General features: G+C 28.2%; 1 protein-coding gene across 1 annotated transcript in view; it reads left to right on the top strand.

Annotated features, from left to right (window-relative positions):
- LOC113366410 (probable G-protein coupled receptor 158) overlaps nt 1-15732 on the top strand; it is a 181265-nt gene extending 165533 nt beyond the window's left edge. The window contains exons 7-16 of the mRNA XM_026608008.1: nt 1106-1268; nt 2134-2202; nt 4408-4599; nt 8870-8997; nt 9166-9259; nt 11668-11862; nt 13690-13808; nt 14129-14240; nt 15188-15332; nt 15594-15732. Coding sequence (XP_026463793.1) covers nt 1106-1268; nt 2134-2202; nt 4408-4599; nt 8870-8997; nt 9166-9259; nt 11668-11862; nt 13690-13808; nt 14129-14240; nt 15188-15332; nt 15594-15643 — 1267 coding nt within the window. The 3' untranslated portion in view covers nt 15644-15732. The remainder of the gene's footprint in view (nt 1-1105; nt 1269-2133; nt 2203-4407; nt 4600-8869; nt 8998-9165; nt 9260-11667; nt 11863-13689; nt 13809-14128; nt 14241-15187; nt 15333-15593) is intronic.
- Nucleotides 15733-15934: the final 202 nt, after the last annotated feature.

The following is a 15934-nucleotide window of genomic DNA, read 5'->3' as shown; positions in this document are numbered from 1 at the left end:
AGTACAAAATAAACACTATTTAATATTTCTCGGTTTACTATTACATCCTTTCATATTTGTTTAAAAAGTCAACATAAATACAGTCAGTATCAGAACAAACTAAACTGTCTATTAACAAAATAATTTCGTCTGGATTAAATTTTATTCCATCAAATTATCCAATGCTCTTCTCTAATATTCTGATACACTTATCTTATATGGTTATTCCATAAAATCTCTCAACTCCGTATGTTTGTCCATTATATTGTGTAACATCTGATACATGTCGTCTTTGCCCTTTAGTTCTAGACATATGCCGATCTGGGATCACTATGCAATTTTTCTTGGTGTATCATCTTCCATTAAAGAGTTATATCGCATTACAGCTGATGCCAAGGAGAAGCTATTGATGTATTGGACTCTAGACTAAAATAGACATTCTATAATGTTCCAACTCCTTCGAGGATATTGCATTTTTAATATTTAGTTTAACACTCGGGGAATAATAAGGACTTGAACAGATAAATAAAAAGAATAAATGCAAGTGGTGAAAAATTAATTTTTTGCAAAAATTTTACTTTCTTATAAGGGTTAAATTATAACCCAATAGCCTGAATTATCGAAGGAGAGTTTTAATTAATTCTATAACTACGTAGCATAAAGTACAACTAATTGAATGTTTTAATGAATTCCTGTAAACTGCATAATCTGTTTTTGATAGATGGCATTTGAAACAGTTGTCCCATTTTTATGTGCTAAATTAGATGAAAGAACTCTAAATTTGCTAAATTCTATTTTCCATCCAATATCATCATAGAAACTTACATTTCATTTAAAGAAATGAAACAATATGAAATAGAGCTATTTTCATAAATAGGATAAAACACAATCCAAAAACTTTCGTAGAAATGATTGTAAATATGATTGCAAGAATACGTGAGCTGCTTTTGGATCTCTTGTGTGATTGCGAATATTCGCCAAGTTTGCATTTTGCTACCTGCATCGAAGATATCTTCGGCTTGAATTATTTTTGTGATCCGAACAGGATACCAATTTCGTTAAAACTTCGTAAAATTTTATCAAAATTTTTAGCAGCATCTTTAGTCAATAGTATATTTTATTTCAGATGTCTGCCTTGTCTGGGGCCATGTGATAATTGCGATTCGAGTGGACAATGTCTGGCAGTAGGCAATGCTCTAATAAGGGCTGCCATTATGGCTGTGCAAGGTTGTTGCTTGTTTGCAGTACTACTTTTGGCCATAATAGTATTTCGACATAGAAAATGCAAGGTAAATAAGAAAATTAGTAGTACTAAGCTTCATAAGTACTAAGTTTCAGAAAAATAGCTGGATATGATTTTTTATGAGAATGAGCAATCTTAAAAGTAACAATATATCATAAATCAAGAAATATTTTTTAAAGATTGTTTAATTTTCTAATTTTTTGGTCATATTTTTAAAGATAATTCAAAATTGATCATCAATACTATTACATCATGAGTTGATAGTTGTAGTGTGTGATGTTTGTGCTTTCAGAAAAATTGTTAGACTTTTTTTTTACGTTTTTATTTTAAAAAATAAGAATTTTGTTAAAAAAAAAAATTGTTTCCTTTATTATGATAATAAATAATGATCAAGAAATATTTTTTTGAAAATTTATAGTTTTTAATTTTTTTTTGCTCATATTGTTAAAGATAAGATTTTGACCCCCCACCCTTCCCCTTGGTGATACGTGGTGATATTCAAAATTATCCTCTCTCCCATCAAACATCACGTTTATTTTTATTTTAAAAAAATGTTAAATTTGTGATTTTTTGACAATGTTTGATTTTTTTTTAAATTAGGTAAAAAATAAATATACGTGATATATTACTATACCCCTCCTCCCCCCGCGTGATATTTTGTGATTTTTTGTCAAACCTCCTCCTAAAAATCTCACGTAATTAAAGGACGCCTCCTAATATAATTAGTAACAGTAGTAATAAAAAAATCTAAAGTTATTAAAAATAGATCAAATTTATGCTACATTTGAAGCCTGATATATAAGTCTTAGCAATTCTTAGCAAATTTGGTCTTAACAGTAATTGAATACACTGAGTATAATTTGTCTAAAAATATGAGTAATTTTAAGTTTTACTTTATTATTTTGTTACAGACTATTGCATCAGGAATGTGGAGAGTCCTTGAAACTCTACTACTGGGAATTTTTCTTCTATATTCTTCGGTGAGTTTTATGTATTATCAATTCCATTAAAACTTAAATCTGTACTAATTCATTATTCATTAATTAATAAATTCCGCTTAAAAAGAATTAGTCTTTTGAGCGAAATCGTCCTTTTGAGAGATATGCGAATATCATTACTGCTAACGATTCGCAAAGAGTCTATTCAAACCATTCCCCGAGGTATTTCTCACAAAGTGAATTAAAACTAAGTCGCTAACAATGTCATTATAAAAAGTAAACCGAGATACGGATTCATACGGTTTTACCAATCACCTCACGTCTATCCACTTTAAGTTTTCCATCTGATATAAGTCTCAACTGTAATGAAATCTTTGCAATCAATTATTACCAAGGAAAGAAATAATACTTCGGCGAATGCCGATTCGAAGCTGGAACACAGTTCCACCGACCAGGAAAGTTCTTGTGAAAGTTTAACAATCCTTTGTGTAAACTTTTAATGTGATATGTGGGACGTAATTAATTGGATACAATTAGTGTACTTAGGATAGTTGTAAAAATTAGTTAGTTCAAGTTGATTTATTGGTTTAAGTTTTTAATGGCGTTGATAAATTTTATCTAGATTGCAAGAAGTTTTTAATATAAATTAGGTAGTAATTTATTATCATCAACTTCTGTTTAATTAGAAATAATAGAATAGAAATATAATAATTGCGTCCTTACATCCTATATTAGATAGATATAATATTTAATTTAATCTGCATGATAATTTTTATGCGATGTAAGTTTTTGTCATAAAGTAAAAATCTATATAAAGGAGCTAGGGCTGGTTGTCACATTTTTTTTAAAATTAATATATCTTGAGATCTACTAATAATATTTCTACGAAATAGAGATGAATAGCTGATGTAACTATTCCTATACCAAATCGATAATTCTACAACTTTTGTTCATGATATCACAATTAATCATTTAGACAAGACAAAAAAATATTTTAAAAAATCCTATTAAAAAATGTCTGTCACTACTTACTACAGTTGCAATAAGCTCCTAGATCTACTACAAAATTCACAATTTATAATCAAACGTGGTATCCTGTAATGTCTTTTATAAATGATTTTTCGATTGTTAAATGAGATCATTTGAAAATTTTCCTGGTCCCAATTTATAATCAAACGTGGTACCCTGTAATGTCTTTTGATTCTTCTATTGTTAAATAAAATCATTAGGATATTTTCCTGCTGATCATACTATCTTTTATTATATTATATAACCATCGATTGCTGATTCTGAATTTTAATCATTTTTTCCATATCTGCCTGGTAAAGCATTCAGTAATTCAGTAGATATAAGATTTCAAAATGCTATCCAGTAGTAGTAGTTTTAAGTTGGAAAATTGATGATATAAAAATACAAAAAATAATAATAAGTCTACATTGCCTGTCAATTTGCTAATCCTGAAGGGTTTCTTCGGTTGAGTCTTCTGTTTGAGGAAAGCAAGAATTTTGCTTTCAGTCAAGTTTTGGTTCGGATGATATTTAAGTCTAGTTTTGTACTTAGATGCATGTCTTTTCATTTCTTCTGTTAACTAAAAAAATTAACATAAGATCAAATTTAGACCAGGCAAGGTATTTTTATCAGTTGGTCATAGCAAACATTTTGATTTTAAGATATGTTATCTGCGCCAATATAAATTTCTTTCTATAATCAAATCTCTCTATCACTACACTTGTAGGTATACACAGTTATTTGTGAATTTTTACTACAAGTTTACTACAATATTAATATTGTATTGTATAAGTAGCCCATACTCGAATATAAATAAATATAGTAACGCATACTATACAAATTCATACAAATTCACTAGCATACAAATTCACTAGCAAACTCCTTACTAATAGAAATTGTCGTAGACTGAAGAGAAAATCGCCACTTGATTTAAGTCGTCAATTTTCCCGATAAAGACGAAAATAGCTTAGTTATTATTTATAGGAAAATATGTATTAGTTATTATTGTTATTAAATTATTTTTAATATTATTTATAACAAATGAAAAGACAACTATTGAGTTGTTTTTTCAACATGTTAATATGATATGCAATGTCCCTATTACGGCTAACAATTGTAAATAAACAAATTTGCTAAATGTCCTTAACTGGATAGTTGTAATTATAGTAGTGAATAAAAAAACAAAAAATGTAGTCATATGGAGGGTAACTATACATTCATAATTGATTTTTTTTTCAGGTACTTATACGTCTATTACCCGTGTCGCCCCTAAGATGTCTAGTGGAACCATGGTGCCGGGAGTTGGGCTTCGTGCTGTGTTACGGCGCGGTTGTTCTAAAGTTGTACCGACACCTCATAGAATTCAGGACGCGCAAAGCACACCGTTGGGTACTACGCGACGCGGACCTGCTTAAATATTTGGCCGCTATGGTGAGCTCTAAAAATACTCTGAAATAGCTACTTACCATTTGTTATGTCTAAAATGTTGTGAAAATCTTATGAAATGGTTTTAACTGCGGGGATATCTTGAGTTTATTTTTATTCAGAAATTGGGGTGATAACACTTGCTTAAAAATACTGAAAAAAGGAAATGCTGTAACGAATTGATTGGTAATTGATTGGCAATTGATTGGTTTATTGGTATTTTAGTATTGGACAATCAGTTTCTAGAGCACCTCAGAGATATACTGTGATTATTATTTATATTTTGTTCTACCTAAAATGTTGTGAAAATCTTATGAAATGATCTTAACTGTGGGGACAACTTCAGCTTATTTTTAGGCAGAAATTGGATTGATAACATTTGCTTAAAATATTGAAAGAAAGAAATGCTAAGGAATTGATTGGTAATTGATTTATTGGTATTTTAGTATTAGGCAATCAGGTTCTAGAGCACTTCAGAGATATACTGTGATTACTACTTATATTTTGTTCTACCTAAAATGTTGTGAAAATCTTATGAAATGATCTTAATTGCGGGGACAACTTCAGCTTATTTTTAGGCAGAAATTGGATTGATAACATTTGCTTGAAATATTGAAAGAAAGAAATGCTAAGGAATTAATTGGCAATTGATTTATTGGTATTTTAGTATTGGACAACCAAGTTCTAGAGCAGCTCAGAGTATTATACTGTGATTGCTACTTACAATTTGTTTTACCTAAAATGTTGTGAATAACTTATGGAATTGTCTTAAATATGGAGGCATATTAGTTTTATTTTTAGCCAAAAAATTGGGTTCAAAAGTTCAATTTAAATAAGAAAGAAATGCCAAGGATTTGATTGATAGTTGACTTATCAATAATTAAGTATTAGACATGCCAGTTTTAGTAAGGTTGAATATTGTTTGTGTTATTTTATAATTACGCTAGAAAATAATTATAAGTTAGCAAGTTGTGTATTTGAATATTAACTGCAAAGTCCCTTTAATGTAGTTGTGTGATTCATTATATATACTTATTTGCTAAAATGTTATTAAAAAATGATCTCAATTGCGGATACAACTTTAAGAAAGATTTAGTTAGCTATTATTTTGTAAAATACCTTCGAATTCAAAAATAACACATTGAAGCTATTTACCCCGCCCATGGGGCAAATATGGGGTAAACAAATACAGCAAAATTCTGCAAATATTATCTGGGAATTTTACTGAACATAGTCAGAATAGTTGTTTGATATGTGTTTTTTGTTGTAACATAATTGGTTTGGTATTCACAATATAATTGCTCAAAGTCAAATTGGACCTTTGTGCACCACTCTATTTTTTATATTATAATTCACTGGACATTATATTAAATTTTAATTTACCCATGGAATTCAATATTTTGCATTGACTGAATAATGTAGCTATTATTTCTTAAAATCCATTTCAAATTGAAAACAATCGCCCATGGGGTAAAAGGGAGCAGATGTCAAATTTTCGAAAAAAGAAAAAAATCTGTAAATATTATCTAGGAATTTTACTGAACATAGTCAGATAGTAGTTTATTTGATATGTGTTATTAGTTGTGATTAGTTGAGTGGGACCTTTGTGTCCCACTCTTTTCTTTATATTATTATTTACTGGACATTATATTAAATTTTAATTTACCCATGAAATTTAATATTTTGCATTGGCTGAATAATGTAGCTCTTATTTTGTAAAATTCCTTTAACATTAAAAATAATCGCCTATGAAAAAAAAGGAGTATGTGACAGTTTTTTGAAGAACAACAAAAAAAAATCTGATATTATCAGCTGGGAGTTTTAGAACATAGTCAGATAATTGTTTGTTTGATATGTGTTATTTGTTGTGATATAATTGGTTTGGTTTTTACAATAATGCTCAAAGTCAAGATGGACCTTTATGTTCCACCCTAACAAGTATATATACGATTAAATAAATTTCATCACAGTAAATTTATGAAATAGCAATAAAATTTGAGAAAAATCTGTTTTCTTAACTGACCTGCGATGCAATATGGAGTGAACACTGAATAATTATAATAAATTATGTTTGAAAGCAAATGTATCTGTAAAACGTCTATACTAATCACAAATGTGATCTAACCAGAATCTATGTTCATGAACATATGACAAAATCTTGTATAAAAATTCTCAAATTTTAATCCACGAAATACCTGCATTTTTCTTCAACCAAACCATAAAAAGCATAATTATTTCCACACCCTTCTATAGTCGTTCCACCGCCACCAAAGCACAAATTACTTTTTCTTTGATGAGTCGGAAACGTTCAGGGCTTATTACGAGTTATGTGATATTTTATTCAGTGCATTTTCAACGAGCCCGGAGCTTTTCGTCAGATTTTAAATAATATACGACATTTCCGGAAATTCCGGAGTTGCCAATGCTGTGCTGCTCCAATTCACTGCTTTATACAATTAGTAAAGGATTAGCAGAATTATCCATACATAGGTAATAGAAATGTTACCAGGATGATAATTAGAGAGTGTTACTGGAATAGGATAATAATTATAATTGTATTATTTGCGATATAAACAATTGTATTTAATTTGTAGCTTAAAACGCTCGTGATAAGATCGTTTATTTAATATAGTTTCTATTTTATAGTTAGACAAAATATTATTGTGCGATTTACGAAATATAAATTAATAATTAAATTCATATTCATATATATATATATATAGGGTAGGGCGGGGTGGCTAGATAGATAAAGATCCAATTTGACTTTGAAATAATTATACTAATCAAAATAATTATTTTGTTATTAATTTTAATATTGCTCGTTTATTGTATTTAATATTATTTGTCATTTATTGTTTTTATTGTACTTTATTGTTTGTCTACTATTATTTGTATTATTCACAAATTTTATTTATTTTATTTATTGATTTTATTATCATCATGGTCTATATTTTATATTAAATTATTAAATTATAATCATATGGATATCATTTTATTAAAAATCCTAGTCTTTATTTTATATTATATTTTATTTCTAATTCTTATCAGATGTTACTAGCTGTTAGCAGTTATAACTGATATTAAAATGAAAAAAAAAGAGTAAAAAATACTGTTCAAAATAAAATAACTAACTACACCAACTATCGTACCAGGTTCAGTAAAATTCCCAGTTATATCCTAGTTATAAACAATGTCATGTTCTACTGTTTTTTCTAAAATTTGTTACCTTACCCCACAGACTGGGTAAAAAGGTACTGCCAGGGGGACAACATATCTAGTGTTATATTACTAAATTTAGTTTTTTCGTGAGATAATAGCTACATTATACAAACAATGCAAAATATAAATTTTATGGGCACATTTTTATAAAGAAATCGATCTAGTATTTCGTCAGAAGTATATTCATCAGCAGAGTTGGAGTTGCTAAAGAATGCCAATAAATCAATTCTTCAGCAATTTTTCATTCAATATTTTAAGTAATTTTATTCCGGGTAAGATACGGGGTAAAAATACTAAAAATGGTAATTTAGGTTTCATTACTTATTTATATTCACAATTATTACAATATATTACATAGTAATGTATAGTATACATTATTACTATGACCTATTACAATATTTTTTTAGATCAGAGAAATGTATAGTATACATTACTATGACCTTACGTATGATAATTGACTCTGATGAAAATCTGCACTGAATATATTAAAAACTAAGAATTTTGAGACAAATCTGAGAGAACGAAGTGTCCGATTTCGGAGATCGTGTAAAAAAAGTTTTGGCTGTCAATAATGATTTGAAAATGAATGAGACATGTGCATATTGAATTATCACATATTTTATAGAGATTTTAATAATAAGTATAAATTTTATTTACATTTCTGTGGATTACGTAACATTGATTACCCGTAAGACTGCGACGCGACGTTTACGCGCTTCGATATTTCGACTTTACATAGCTAAAGCAGGACAATTTCTCTGAAAAAAAAATAGTTGTACTCACTTATCTCGGTAAAAATAATGTGTAAAACGTGATCGAGGTAGAAACAAATATTATAGCCAACTTCGCGATAAAAATGGTGCTGTAGAATATTTATGTCTCTCGTAGTGTTTTACATATATTAGCCAACTTATATAGATAGTTTAGCTTTCTCTATGGAATTCGGTTCCCATTATTCGGTACACGCTCCTTATTGTAACACACGGCAGTATCGAAAATTGTTTTGTTCAACTATTTCCTGAATGCACTATGAGCGCAATTTATTCTTCAATTCCAGGTAGTAGCTGCACTGTGTTATCTGGCTGCTTTCACAGCTTTTAGTTTAGATTACTTAGAACATCAGAGTATTGTTGAGTCCCGAACTACGATAGCAGGACTAAAGTTTTCGACTTGTAAACCTTTAAGGTGAGTTTTCTCGTATAATGAAAAGTACAAAATATAAATATAACAACTTTCTGATGTTTCAAATTATAAACTTTTATGAATACGATAACTGTTATTGCAGTGCAAAACAACATTTGAGGCAAATGAAATTATGTTCATAACCGACATGTATTTAATTTTAAATTTTAGATGGGATTTGGTTACGCAAGTTGGTGAAATGTTTGTGTTGGGATTTGGCTTATACCTCAGCTACGCAATTAGAACTGCAGTTACAGAGTTTAAGGTGAATATGATGTAATATTAATATATTTAACATATTATATTATGAACGGGCCGGCCGTGGTCCCGTGGTAAGAACGTGGGCTAGCAAATCCTAGTCCCGGGTTCGAATCCAACTTCGGTCGGTTCGGTATCAAAGCAGCTTGATACCAAATTTTCACTTGAAATCATAGATTTCAAATATGATTTCAAGTGAAAATGGCCTTTCGTGGGCATAGCTGTAGTGGCAACATGCCACTTGGAAGTAAAAAGTCATCACTATTACAACAATTGTAATAATTCAGCACATAGAGATGGGACAACTGTTTGGGTTGCCATCTATAATAATTGTAAGATAATTGATCACAACAGCTCATAGAACTCATAAGTTCTGATCGCTGTTAAAAGAATAAAAAAAAAGAAAATATTATGAACATTTTGGTATTTAATTGAATTCATTAGAATAGAATATCGTGCACCAACTATTCATATATGTTTACTTATACGTCTTGTCAAATCACCTAAATTTCCATTAAATCCATTGACAATATTTATATGTTTAATTGAAAACTTGTTTATTTTTACTTTTATGTTCTTACTGAATCAAAGTTTCTGATTAGGAGTTTCAACGGTATCATCAAATATTTTAAATGGGATTTGATTATTTAGATTTATATTGTTAAATAAATCGACTAAGAATAGCTACATTAATTATTTATTGATATTTAAAATTATTACAATATTTTTTTAGGTACTAGTAATATATACGTATAAATAATGATAATTTACTCTAATATAAAAACTAAGAATTTTAAGACAAATCTGACATATGATACTGAATAGGGAATTTTGAGAAAATATTCAGTTCATTCAAAAAAGCAGTTTTCAATATAAATTAAATAATGTTTTTGAATGTGGGGAAAATAATATTTTCAAATTTCTAAAAATAATATTTTCAATGATAAATATAGTTGCAATCATATTGGCTTTGAATGTATAATGTAATTCAACTTATATTGGTTTTTTATGTGGTGCAAATATTTCTTATTCATATTGAGTTTATATTGGTTTTGATTAGGAGTTGTATATTGTTTGCCAATATTGAGTTTCATATATTCGTATCAATATTAGTTTTATATGGAAAAATGTTAACGGATAATATTAGAACAATATTGATAAACTATATAAGGCCCAAATAAAAAAAGAATGCGCGTAAGGTTCACACGCGATTGAAGTAAAACTTATTTGCTACTGTACAAGATGGCATTTAAGTAAAAATGAATACATCATATAACAATTTTGAATAATGTTTATTAGTAATATGGTAACACTTCTGATGCGTGCATTTATTAGTGCCAACTCTTATACACATTTATATAATGATTAATTAAAAATATGTATAATATTTAAAAACAATAATGTAATTAAAGTCATACTTCAAATATGACATGATCGGTTTGTCATTGTAATTAGCATTAGAGACATGAAGTAATTGTTTATTAATAACTTCTATATTATTCGTTCACCAGTGGATTATGTTAAACAACGCCTAAACAAATATTGCTTTCGCAACTTTACTCATCATGTAATTGTGTTTGAAGAACTTCATGTAATTAAAATTAACATACACTCATTGACTGCTTTTTTTTTTACTTTTTCGCTGGCGATATAATCTTATTCTTTGAACAGATGTAATATCTGTCTTGCCTAAAAATATTTTCCATTTTAATAACTTCAAAGATTTATAGAAACTACGAATAATATTGAAATTATTTCTAATCAATAAACTTACGTTTGGTACACGGCATAAATGCCTAATTTGTTTTATTATTTTCAAGGAACAGGGTAAAATATTCTCTTGATTCAGGCATTTTTCATTGAATCAAGATTTGTACAACGATGTAACTTTAAAATGTTTATTTATCTATGCCGATTTCCTTGTTCATATCGGTACGCATACAACGTTGATGACGGTATGCATACAACGACAGATCTCTATTCACATACACGACGACTAATCACAATTGACCCGTATAGAAATGATATTACCGAGAGCGAATGACGAATCATTGGCACTCGACTCTGCCGTAACGCACTTCCGTACGGATTTAAACCCTAGTCACGCCAAAAAGTTTTACTTTGAAAATATTGCGCAACGATTCATTTCTATCTAGGATTTTATTCCTTATCAATATGTGGGTATGAACATACTTTATTCTTTGCTATAAAATGGCATCAAAATCATTTAGATACCAGGGTGGGGCCAATTCTGTATGGAAACACACCCATACCCTTTATATAAGTCAATGTCATGTATCACAACAATTTGCATTAAATTTTTGATAGACCGTCCAGATGATCAATTACATTTATCATAAAATTTCATATTATCATCAGGTAAAGAAAACGTGTGAGTTTTTATTTCCGTTCCAGGATCGGCAATTTCTCTGTGCCACTATCTTAGTGGAAGCTGTGATCTCGGGAAGTTTCTATCTCATCCGTGATATATATTTGGAGTTAGTTCATCCCGATTATGCATTCCTCGCTTATTTCTTGAGATCACAGCTGACGTGCACGATAGCGCTGCTGCTGATCTTCGTTCCCAAACTTTGGTACCAATTCAAGCAGGTCAGTTCTAGAATAATAAAAGAAGGAAACTGACAAGTATTCAGTTTGTATTAAAATTTACCAGAAAATGAATTAGGTTGAGACTATATGAACGGGCACAACTAGTGTGAGATTTTCAAAAAATATTTTCCAAAAATTATTTAATTTTTTTTTTCAAAAATATTACTATGTATTCTTAAAGCATGTATAAAAATATTCCTAAAATTTTGAAATTATTGATAAAGTAGTTTTTTTAATATAAATTCGCAAAAGTCACCTTTTTTTAGGCGGTTACACTAGTCGTGCCCTTTAAAATGGATCACATTAAACAAAAAAATGGTATAAATATGTTAAAGTGAGAAAGAAAATTTTGTATTCTAAATTATTTACATGCGATGACAACTCTTATTCCTGAGATGAAACTAAATAAATAAAAAAATCATTACTAATTATTCAATTGTATACTTTGTTTCAATTAAAATTAATTTATTCTGAATTGTTTTTATATTATTAACTATTTTTATTATATTAACTCTTTTGCTACGAACGTCGCCTACAGGTGTCGTCTGTAGACAACATCTACTGTGTCTGATTTAACTTCTTGAGAATTCTAAATTATTATTTTAATTTTCAGTTTCCTTAGCAATATAACTTTCAATTTTTTTAAGTACTTTTGTTTAATTATCATTAGAAAGTCTTAGTATATGTTGATGTTCTTGGTACGCTTAGAAACGCTACTAGGGTCGACTCGCTGTTCCGTACAGCAGTGTCACTCCTGCCGAAAAGATGCTGTACCGAAAGGGCCAATAAAAAAAAATTATATTCATAAATTTATATAAATTTGTAAACATTGATGTATTTCGTTGCGTTAATGCCAAAATTTCCATTTAGAATCTATTTGACTAATATTGAAAAGCGTTATAATCTGTCGATATGATTCATTATGCACACTTTGTTTGTAATGACTTTTTTCTCAGCTGATTAAATATCATGACTGTTATTTCAATAATTATTTACAAATAACCAAAATATTTCTTAAACAAATCTTATTATTTTTAATGATTTATGTTTTGAGCGTTTTGTTAAATTTGATTTATCGCAGAAAAAATAATTTTGATCTAAAAATTCTATCTAAAAATAATTATTTTGATATTTTTTTGCTAAGATAAAAAAAACTTATAAAAATTTAACAAGATATAGTTCTGACGTAAATGCAAGTGAAAAGTGAGAAAAAACATGAACTGGAATTATTGGATTATACTTTTCAACACTGTTTTATATTCCATGTTTTTGCCTTGTCACCAGTACATTTTCAGACAAATATAAAGAATTATTCATATCATTCTTGAATGAATTATGAGTTTAAAATCGACTTATCTTTTCTTAAAATATATAGATTTCTTGAAAATCTAAATTTATTGGTTGCTATCTTTCATTCATAGAATATTGGTATCAGGAAGGCCAATCACTAGATTGGCACTCGATTTAGATTTTTTTTTTAAATTCGACAAAAAATTTGCTGATATTCAGGATGGAGTAGGTGCAAATATTATAGAAAAAAGTGACCATTGTTGTTTTGAAACATTTTATATTCTTGCTCTAGCATGATAAATATCATTCAACTTTTAAAAGTTTAAAATAAAAATAAAATAATGATATTATATTATGCACTGGTGACCATTGCAAGTCAACGAAAGTCAATTATACCAAGTGAGATTTAAGTCTCGTTTTCGTATCCACTCAAGTGTAATCAAACTAAATTTTTACATGATTAACTTTATAAAATATTGTAGTATCTATGGGATTTATATTCTAATATATATATAATTGATTTCATAATTCCCAAAGGAATACTCACTAAAAACTCCTGCAATAACTAACTCGGTTGTGAGCTGTTGTGATGCCGAATTAACAGAAGTTAAATTGGCAGAAATGAATATAGAAGATATACGTGCTGAACTCAAAAGGTAAAAAAATTATATATAAACTGACAAATTTAATCCAATTTTATTATTTATTACATTTTACAATTTTTTTATTGCGATTATTATAACAATTTAAGCATTATTGTATTTTATTTATTAGATATAGTTTGGTAGTTTTTATTATTGATACTTGATTGGATTGATAGTGTGGTAATAATAGCCATATGTATATCACAACATTGACATTTAATTGAGAGAATGTAATTTGCACTTTTTGCTATTAATTTGGTTTATTTTATTGAGAATATTCTCAATTTACATACGACTTTTTTGTTAATATTTTTTTTGTAATTTTTTTTCAGGTTGTACATCGAACTGCAATTACTGAAAAGTAAAGCGATAGTCGTCGACGACGCGCACATATCAAAACGCAAAGGCGGCCGCAAATTCGCCCATCGGAGATTTTCGCTACAGGTAGGGAGTACGCCCCTGGACCCACTTTGACCCCATAGTAAGATAATCAGTGATTGTAATTAGAACTGCAACAAATACATAATATCCAAACAATTTAGTATTTAATACAGTCCAGAGCTACAAGGGTTAAATATAACCCAACAACCTGAATTATCGAAGGAGAGTTTTAATACATTCTATAATTACGTAGCAAAAGTGCAGCATCTTTGTGATATGGCTCAATAACCCATAAGTGAAGTTGCATTTTAAGTATAAAACTCCCGATTTCTTTGAAAATCCTTGGCATTTTGACAGTATTTAGTACCATTTTGTATGAGAAGTTACTATTTCTTGCTGTTGAAGTATCTTAAAAATCTTCAAAACAACCTGATTCTACAATTTTATTATTCCATTAAAAAAAAATATACCTCTGCGTATTGATCATGCTACATTTTTCCTCCTACAATGATGTATAAATTGGAAAATTTACCGAAAAATTTGATTTGGTTTCAAGTTTTTACCTTAAAAATCGAATTGTGAATGAATTGTGTTTTTAGAAATATCGTATTTCTATATTATATTAAATGTGTTTTAATTTGAATCAATTAACGTCTTGTATTTTAATTAATATATTAACGTGTAACTTTCCATCTTGTGCAAGACTTGTTCCAAAATTAATGATGATACTCCAAATAGAATAAAATTAATTCCCAACTGATGAAGATAAAAAATTAACAATACTGATTTTATTTAGTAAATAATAAAATATTTGATTAGCATAAAATATTTATAACAATATATTCAAGATTATATTTATTAATTATTTTTATTTAATATCAAATTTATTTTATTATTATCTTAATATTTTTATGCTGCGTTGTTAGAAAAATGAGTTGGATGACAAGGTAAGTTTAGCAAGAGGAAAAAAAATATTTAAAAAAAAATAAATTCATTTTTTTATTCACCAGAGCCACTTGGAAACCACTGCTCTTATTCCAATTTATGACGTGTCTCGAGAAGACCTAGATTTCGAAAAATTTAAAGAAAATCTAAAAAATGGAATTATTCCGTCTGTTTATAAACCGATAGAAATCTGTTCTCGTGTGTGCATGGGTAACTAACTTTTTATTTAATTCACTAATTTATTCAATATGTATTCAATATGTATTGTTTATTTAATAATGCATATAACTTTGTTAATAATAATGTTTATTATTATATTATAAATTTCTATATTAATGTGCATGTCATAAAATAGTTATCATTACATAATTCAGTATACCTACTATACGTTCAAGAGTATAACAAACAAGTTATACATATTTATTTCTACTAATTACTATATTTTTTCTATATTTATTTATTTATTTCTAGGTGTCTCACTACGCACAGTTTCTTTATTGAAAGAACTCCAGTGCCACTAAATATCGATTAATTAAAATAAACTGTTTTAATATTTCGTTCGCTACAAATGCTCTGCTAGAATCATTGTGATAAATATGTTTTCCCAAAAAAATTATTTAACTATGATAATCACTGTAAATACTATTCTAAAATAAATATAAGAAAATTACATCAAATGTAAAATATCGATTAAATAATAATCCATTAGTGTATTTATTTAAGATCGAATTGTAATTATAATAATAGACATATATCATAAACTAGCTGAATTTTGATTTGTATCTAGTATTTGTCGAATTAATTTGCGCAAA

Source organism: Ctenocephalides felis, unplaced genomic scaffold (assembly GCF_003426905.1).
Source record: "Ctenocephalides felis isolate EL2017-DRISC unplaced genomic scaffold, ASM342690v1 CF-g0.4_SCAFFOLD_01170, whole genome shotgun sequence".
Taxonomy (NCBI): domain Eukaryota; kingdom Metazoa; phylum Arthropoda; class Insecta; order Siphonaptera; family Pulicidae; genus Ctenocephalides; species Ctenocephalides felis.
Note: the sequence above shows the minus strand (reverse complement) of the source record. Positions and strands in the feature narration are given on the sequence as shown.